The sequence below is a fragment of the Pteronotus mesoamericanus genome, unplaced genomic scaffold (assembly GCF_021234165.1).
Source record: "Pteronotus mesoamericanus isolate MK-2021 breed Mesoamerican mustached bat unplaced genomic scaffold, CSHL_Meso_final contig_50, whole genome shotgun sequence".
Classification (NCBI taxonomy): Eukaryota; Metazoa; Chordata; class Mammalia; order Chiroptera; family Mormoopidae; genus Pteronotus; species Pteronotus mesoamericanus.
Window position 1 is genome coordinate 25689847 of NW_026555186.1, and position 9091 is coordinate 25698937.

The following is a 9091-nucleotide window of genomic DNA, read 5'->3' on the forward strand; positions in this document are numbered from 1 at the left end:
TTCAGAGATGATTTCTTCTTCCCTTTCCCACTGCCCCCAGCTCAGACCTCTGTTGTCCCAATATTGGGCCCCTGGGAAATGAATGACATTGCTGGACTCTCTGATCTTGTTTCTTCTCCTGAGCCCTCCAAATTTGGTACCTGGCACCCAATTAGTTTTCCCAAAGCCTCACTTTGAGCCATTTAGCTACATATTTCAAACTCCCAGTGACTCTCAAATACTTACAGAATAATTTTAACACTTTAGACCAGTGATTTTTAACCTTTTTCATCTTATGGCACACATAAACTAATTACTAAAATTCTGCAACACACCAAAAAGATATTATATTTTTTTGCCAATCTGACAAAAAAAAGATAGGTATAATTTTGATTCATCCACATTGATGGCTATGGTTGTGTTGGCTGATGTCATTTTTTTAATTTGACAATCTAAGGGAAAAGAGGTCAGTGCCCCTGACTAAATAGTCAGGTATTGCAGCTTCTAAAAATTCCTGCAGCACATTGGTTGAAAATTGCTGCCTTAGACTACAATTTAAGACATTTTATAAACTAAACCCCCTATACTTTTCTGCTCTCAGACATAAGCCCTGTACCCTAGCAAAACAGTTTTTGCTCCTTTTGGAATATAGCTTCTGATTTCACACCTCTGTGTTGTTACTCATTCCTTTCCTCCTGCTTGGAGCAGTCTCTCTTCTTGGACAACTAACGAGAGGCAGTGTGTCTAGTGGTTAAAAGCTTGAGCTTGAATGTCCAACAGGCCTCCACTTACCTCCTGGCTCAACAACTTCCCAACCAGGTGACCTTGAGCAACTTCTATTCTATGTGCTTAGTAAGAGCACTCTTACTATAATTAGAGGAAAATCCGTTTTACAGTAATAATCTATTATAAAATACTTTTTAGTAAATTGATGTTTTATTATAATATGTGAATCAGAACTCAAAACAAAATGTAAAATTTCCTTCTCTCTCTTGTCCCAGTACATTTTCTGTTTTCTGTTGAAGAACATCATGCTGATCAGAAACTTCCTCAGGAATTGACAACCTTCTGCTTTCTTTCAAGGCTAATCCTTTATTATGTTCTTATTCTGCACAAAGGTAATCTAATTACTTCCTGGGGTCTCTGAGGACAATGACCCAGTTCTCAGATTAACCAAAGCAAGACACAGGCGGCTAGGCTCTGGGAGGGAGAGACCTCTGCCCTGCTGAGGTTAGGATTGCCGGCCTCAGGGATCCAGCAAAAGAAAGTAGAATAATGTCAGAAGGAAATGACTTAGGCCAGAGAATCAACAAATCAGGAAAGGGGAGTAGGGAAAATTTTGTTTTTTTGTTTGTTTTACTCCCCCTCAATGTGGAAATACAAGACAGGTAAGACTCCACAGTAAAGTGGGTCCCAGCATGGCTCCTTCACTCACCCTCCTTCACTGTGCCTCCTCAGTTCTCCCAGCTCTGCTCCTTGCTAAGCACTGAAAGAATGTTTTGGCAGTTAGTCTCTATTTAAATGCGCAGAAACAAGTTTATGTCAAAGTATGCATCTCTTTATGTCTCTGTACCTGAAATCTCTTGACCAGAGAACATAGGTCACCCTCCGGAGCCACTATTCCTGTCATTTGTCTCATCTGCTCACCTCTTACCACTCTGCCCTCCTTCTCATCTAACTCCTTACTTCTCTCTTCTCTTCTAACTCTTTCCCTTACAGCTCCCATTCCAGTGTGCATGCTTTTTTCCCCAGAGAGTTTACAGAAAACTCCCCAATACCTTCAAACATTTTGCTCTCGCTTAGCTCAAACAGTGACTCTCAACCCTGGCTGCACAATTAAAAGAACTTAAAAGGAAAAAAAAAAAGCCTTAGTCTCACCCTGCAGAGCCTGATTCAATTAGTCTACGGTTTAGCCCTTGCATGTTGGCTTGTTTGTTTATTTTAATCTCTTTAGGTGACTTCAATGTGGGTCCAAGCTTGAGGATCATGGTCTTAACTGAAACCTGGATTCTCCCCTGGAAAACATTTTTCCTTTGTCTCTTTCTGGAGACCAGTCTCCTACACCTAACTACCACCAGCCAAGAAAGGGCAGTTAAATTCAAACTCTTCCAGACCAAGATCTTCCATTCTTATGCAAAAAATATATATTTGCATAAGAATATATCTCTTTCATGGGCGCTCTCTTTGACCTCCCCACCTCCTCTCTACCCCCAGCACCACCCTTACCTGCCTAAATGCTTCTATATCCATCAAAATTCAACTAAAACATCACTTTCTCTGTCAAAATCTAACACAACTCTCCATTTTTAGGGGGAAAAAAAGCAAATTATAAGAAAGTTAGCCCATATATAGAAAGTATTTTTAGTTTGCAGGTCAGTGCTCAATCCACTGAGCCACACCAGCCAGGGCTGGAAAGTATTTTTAAAATATACTTCCGGTCATCTACTAAGGGTAGTATTATTCATCTCCAACTCCTACACCATTGGTGACCCAGATCTTCCCTGACAATCTCATTCTCTTCACAATGACTGTGGTGAAATGTCCTCCAAAAGTGTCCATATCCCGAACTCCCACACCTGTGAATATGTTACCTTACCTGGCAAAATAGAATTTGCAGATGTGATTAAGTTAAGGGTCTTGAGATGAGGAGATTATCCTGGATCATCCAGGTAGACTCAGTGTAATCACAGGGGCCTTAGATGAGAAACAGGCAGGCTGGAGACTTGGTGTCAGAGTGATACAGCATGAGAAAGACTTGGCTATCCATTACTGAAGACAGAGGAAAGGCCAAGGAATACAGCGAGTCCCTAGAAGCTGGAAAAGGCGAGATTCTCCCCTAGAGTCTCCAGGAGGAATACACTTCTACTGACATCTTAGTTTTAGCTCAAGTGAAACCCAGTCAGACTTAGAAGAACACCAGAACTGTAAGATACATTTGTGTTGTTTTACACCATTAAATTTGTGGTGATTTGTTATAGCAGCAATAGGAAACTAATACAGTGGCTTTGAAATGTTTCCAGACTACCCACCCATATGTGTCAATACATGTTTTCAGCTTTGAGTTAATGTCACCTCTGCTACAGTTATTGTAGAATAGTCACCGAGAGACTTGATGATGACCTAGAGCCATAACAAGACAATCAATTACAAAGGAAAGAATAGCAGTTGTAACCCCAGTACTATACACATTTAGTTATGAAAGGCATACAACTTATGCCCCAAATAGACATAGTATGATCAAGCACAGCACAAAAGCCTGAATAATGCATGGTTCTTAACCTTGGGCTCCAGCCACACTTGAACAGCTTCGAGACCCTGGACTTACAGTCCTACTCATCATCATTCCTTTCACTCTCTGTGTCTCATGCCAGGCTTAATTTTAAGGCTATGGCATTGAGGGGCAAGGGCAGAGGAAAAGGGGAGAGATTCACAATGTCTGTTAAGACAGAGATTTTGACAGAGAGAGGGGAGAGGGATTCACAATGTCTGTTCTCAGGATATGGAAAATGCAAAATAATTAGATCTGCTGCATACTCAGATTGATAATCTAACAGGCATGTCCTGACGATCATTATGCTTAAAAGTGTCTGTCTTTTGTTCCAGACTGTCTGGAGGAGGAGAAAGGGAGAAGGAAAAGAAAACCCAGCGTATCAGTGGTGAACTCATACATATTTTAGAATAACTTATTAAATTTTAAAAGGGAATTCAGGTTAACCTTAAAGTAGCCAGAAATTTTACAGAATCTGTATTCTCCATTTTCTAAACTTTCTGATCAATCAGTATTTTAGCATACAGCTTATCATTTTGTCTTTAAAATCTTTTTAATTTTAACTACTGCAAAATATTACGCCCTTCATTCTTCCCACCCAAGCACAGAACCAACTGAGACAAATATAGCGATCAGAAAGATGGGTATCAAAATGTCAGCTTTATTACTGCCAACTGGAGAATAGCCCTCATGTACAGAACAATGACAAGCTTCCTAATGCAGCAACTCTGTATTAAGCAGAAAGACCTACTCCCCACTCAGCTGGTGAAAGCGATCCAGCCCAGGAGCAGAGTTGCCTACAGTCAGATCCCAACTAGAACCACAAGGGGTTGAGACAAGCATTCCTGTCATCTCCCTACCTCACCTATACCAGGGAGGGCTGTTTCTGGGAGGAGTGAGGGAGAGGCCAAGAGTGTAACACTTAGTTCTTCAACTAAGTTCTTCAACATGGAATAGAGAATAAACATTCTCCACCTGATAGCCTCTTCTAAATGATAGCAAATAAAGCTATGCTATTATTAAGCTAAGTAATTATATCTAGAGAAATCTGAAAGCAAAACTAGCAAGAGCTAACTAAAGATCCATTTCTTCAAAGCATACATGGAAGCAGCAGCCTTCATCTCAGTGTGATGACGCACAATCTGAGATGTGTTACTAAGCAATAAAGTGCATTTACAATTCATGCACATTGTCTTTAGAAATTAGAGTTTGTTCAGAGTTTTCAATACAACGACACTACTCTTACCGCCTTATATCAGATTTACTTTCTTGATTGAAAGATAAAGGGGAGGAATTACATATAGGATTTGAGAAATTATGCATAGTCCAGTCTACCTTATCTGTGAAGTAGCTCATAGTGAAGGACCTTTTGTGGTAACATTAATAGTTGTGGCAATTATGAATTGTTGAAATGTTTGTGAGTTGTAATTTTTATAGTTGCTTTTATTAGTTCCTTTTTATCTTACACATAGATTAATTTGATTAAGAAAGCAGATGGGGATTTTTTTAAAGCATGAATGTCTCAATATGACACATGAGCAAGAATGACTCTACACACGCTTTTAGTTAATCATGACAGAAGACCTAGAGTATCAAGTGGAAAACAGAACATGTAACAAAATTTGTGTTTTTTAAGAATAATATTAATATTGTTATAAAAAATTAATAAACACAGTCCATAGCCTGTCATAGTTTAAATAATAAAATCGGAGAGTTTTTGTTTTATTCTGCAATTGCATATAGTTGCTCCTAAGGACTTGGGATCCAGAAAAAATTTAGAATTCATTTTTAAAGAAACAGTCACAATTTTAAAAAGCTGTTTAGCTATACCTATTTATTTTATTATAAAAGAATCATTTTAAGATGTTTAATGGCTTTATTTAATACTTCATTTGCTTCTAAAATGAATTTATGAACACTTTTTTCCCCTGGGCATATGGCACTTTTTCCTTTACTTTCCCACCACCAACCTCCCAGTTTGATGAGACTTGTTCTATTCCAAAAATATTGTATATTATGATTTCAGATCAGTGAGAAACAAAGTAGGAAACATGAGTACTCTTTTCTACCATGAAATCAATCTCAATTCTTCCGCAACACTCCTCTCCTTAGAAAGCTTTAGGTGGACCAAGAACAGGATTTTTCCATTAACAACAAGTCAGTGCCATTGCTACATGTTTGTGACATAGGAACAGTAACCTCCAATCAGAGAGAAGCCCCAGAAGTCTGATTGTGACACTCCAGCATAAATATGAGCGCTCCCCCCATTCACAGACCCTTCTCCTCTCCACTCACAACTGTTAAGGAGAACAACATCTACAATGGCCAAATCCAACACCAAAAAGAATAAGTGCTCCAGAAGACATCAAAAACCAAGCTCCAGAAAGAGGTCACATTCCTGCACTGACTTTAGCCGAAATTATTCACTCTACATTCGCAGGGTCCTAAAAGAAGTGGATCCCCAGAAGAGTATATCATCTCACACCGTGGACATGATGAACACCATGATCAACAACATCTTTGAACGCATTTCTACGCAAGCCTATAACCTGATGTGTTTCAGAAATCGCTGTACTCTCACCCATGAAGATATCCAGAAGGCGATGTATATGCTGTTTCCTGGAAAACGAGCTAAGTACGCAGTGACTTTTGGAAGTGAAGCTGTCCAAAGATATGTCCACTCCAAAAACAATGTACCAGATTAATTAAATCTTGGGGAAAGTAAATCAAACTTACTACCCAAAAGATCGCTTCAATATTGAATTCGCTCTTCTTTTTTTGTAACATAGCAGTAGTTCCTGGTATTTTCCCTATTTCTCTTATCTCTGGAGAAGAATTACTCTCTTGGTATTTTACCTTTTAATAGTTTGACTATTTAGGTTTCACGACACCGGATCTTATCCATAGCTGTTGTTTTTCCTGTAAATAGGTAGATCTTGTTATATAAATTCAATGCTTGTTGTATTGTTAAGATATTATTAATCATGTATAGGATCATTTAATCCAGCTATTTTGAATCCCCCAAGTCACACTGACTTTGAATTTCAACAAAAAAAACGTATTTTCTAGGGCAAACTACATTCAACCAATATAGTTCCTTAATGAAGTTTCTATAGAACACATTAACTATTTCCTTTTCATGTCAATTTTTATATTCTGAATTTCAACAAGTTCAGTTCACATCCATGTGAATTTTACCTTACATTTACATTCACCTTTACCTTTAAATTTGGTTCACTAAGATTTGTTGTTCTACATTTACAACATAAGAATACCCAGGAAACTACCACTCAATTTCTAAACTTTAATAACTTCACACATGCAGCTGGAGATGTTTTCCAATCCCATCTCCCTGTCCACTATCCTAAGTTTTCTTTCCCATTCCTTTGCTTTTCTTAGTACTTTTGCTATCTGTGTGTATATCTCTATAGAATAGGTTTAATTTTGCTTATTTTGTAACATGGAAGCCATATTACATGTGTTATTCTGTGCCTGCCTTTTAATCAACATTGTTTCTAAGATTTCTACCTGGTGATAGATATAGCTCTAGTTCATTCTTTTTACTCTGACGTTGCAGTATTTTATAATATGAACATAGCACAGTTTATTTATCCATCTTGTGTTGATGGAGGTTTGGGTTGTTTTCAATTTTTTCGCTATTATGAACAATGTTGCTATAATATGAGTTGTAACAAGGGCTAAAGCTTATATAGCATTTGTTATGTGCTCAGCATTTTACATAAATTAATTCCTTTAATCCATATAAGAATTTCATGAGGTAAATGGAGCACAGAGAAATAAGTAATGTGTTTGAAGTCATAAACCTGTGTAAGCAGCAGAGCTAGGATCTGAGCAGATTAACACAGTCCACTTGGACACATGCTACATGCCAAGAACATTCTTATACGTATATCTTCTGGTACAAATGTACAAAAATCTCTCTAGGTAAAATAGCTACTGGTAGGATTTCTGGATCATTGATAGGCCCATATCCAATTTTACTAGATATTACCAGACTGTCTTCCAAACTGTTTGTACCAATTTATATTTGTAGTAGGCGAGTAATTGAGATTCTTCTGTTTACAAGGAACATATCACTTAAATTTCCTCAAGAAAAGGGTGTTTCTTATATGTATATACTGGGATTGGATCTGAGACTATCCTAAGTATCTCTCACTAAGTATCTCTCTTTTTCTTAGGGTTGCTCACTTCTAAACCCTTCCTTCTCAGAGTTCCAGGAAATACGTGTAGACCTGACAAATAGATCTATTGGATTCCACTTACGTGAAGTAGCACAGTAAAAGTTTACTACAATAAAGTTTTTAGGTGGGTATTTCTATATATATGCATTGATATAATCAGACTAGAAACCATCCTATTTAAATTAGGCCCAGACAGAGGCTGTTGGCCACCCTAAAGGCTGGCTGATCAAGATTGGATGCCCACATCTGCCATTCTGCTACAGGTTGGCATCAGAAGGGCCTCAAAGTTCTACCAGGGATCAGCAAACTATAGCCCTTGAGCCAAATCTAGAAGCAGCCCTTTTTTGTATAGCCCCACAAGATAAGAAGGTTTTTTGTACAATTTTATAGGGATATTTTAAAAGAAAATTAAAAACCCAAGAATGTACAACAAACCTAATGTGTCCCACAAAACCTAAAATGTTTACTACCTGAATCTTTACAGAAAAGCTTCCAAACTCCAGTCTACACAATGCTGCTCCTTTCTTAGGGACTGTGATATAACAGGGTTTCTAAGGTTTTGCTTGAGTAACCATATCTGGATAAAAAGTTCACAAATATGAAAAGTTTATGGTTGGCTTTTCAAATCATTGGCGTAAGGATTTGAGTACCAATTACAAATGGTACTCAACAGTTGGGGTAATGGTCTAACCATTCACAAAAATGTTTTATTATAAATTGAGGTGTTAAAGTTGGTTGAAGGCAAGTCTAGAGAGTTCCTCATGCTATTCTCTCTACTTCTGTGTATATTTTGAAATATTTTAACAGAATTTCAAAATTAGGTCAAGATTCTTGGAGAACCCTGGAATTGGTTTCAAGCCTGACTATATAAATGCCTGTGTGGAAAAATACACACATCTTAAAAAATTTAGCTGTTTTTTGGTGTGGTAAAATACATAGAACATAAAGCTTACCATTTTAACTATTTTGAGTATACAGTTCAGTCACATTAAGTATATTTGCATTGTTATGCAACCATCACCACCATCTATCTCTAAGACCTTTTCATGTTCCCAAACTAAAACTCCATAAACAATAACTAGACATTTCTCCTCTCTGCAACCCCTTGCAATTACCATTCTGCTTTCTATCTCCTTGAATTTGGCTACTCAAGGTACTTCATATAAGTGGAATCCAACAGTATTTGTCCTTTTTTACTGGCTTATTTCACTTAGCATAATGTCTTCAAGATTCATCTATGCTACAATATATATCAGAATTTCCTTTCTTTTTAAGGCTGAATAATATTCCACTGTATGTGAATATTACATTTTGTTAATCCACTCATCTGTTGCTGGATGGATAAACTTGGGTCACTTGGGTTGCTTCTACTTTTTGGCTATTGAAAATAATGCCACTATGAACACAGGTGTACAAATCTCCCTTCAAGCCTCTGCTTTCAATTCTTTTAGGTATACCCAGAGGTGGAATTTCTAGATCATATGGTAATTCTATTTTTAATTTTTGGAAGGAATGCCATCTTGTTTTCCACAGTGGCTGTTCCATTTTACATTCACACCAGCAATACACACAGTTTCCAATTTTTCCACACCCTCACCAACCCTTGTTACTTTCTGGATATATATAATATGTATATATGTAG

At 37.5% G+C, this 9091-nt stretch overlaps 1 protein-coding gene across 1 annotated transcript; it reads left to right on the forward strand.

Moving 5' to 3' along the window:
• Positions 1 to 5568: 5568 nt before the first annotated feature.
• Positions 5569 to 5952, forward strand: LOC129074489 (histone H2B subacrosomal variant-like). Its single transcript, XM_054578291.1, has one exon. The coding sequence runs from the start codon at positions 5569 to 5571 to the stop codon at positions 5950 to 5952; it is 384 nt and encodes a 127-aa protein (XP_054434266.1).
• The last annotated feature ends 3139 nt before the right edge of the window (positions 5953 to 9091 follow it).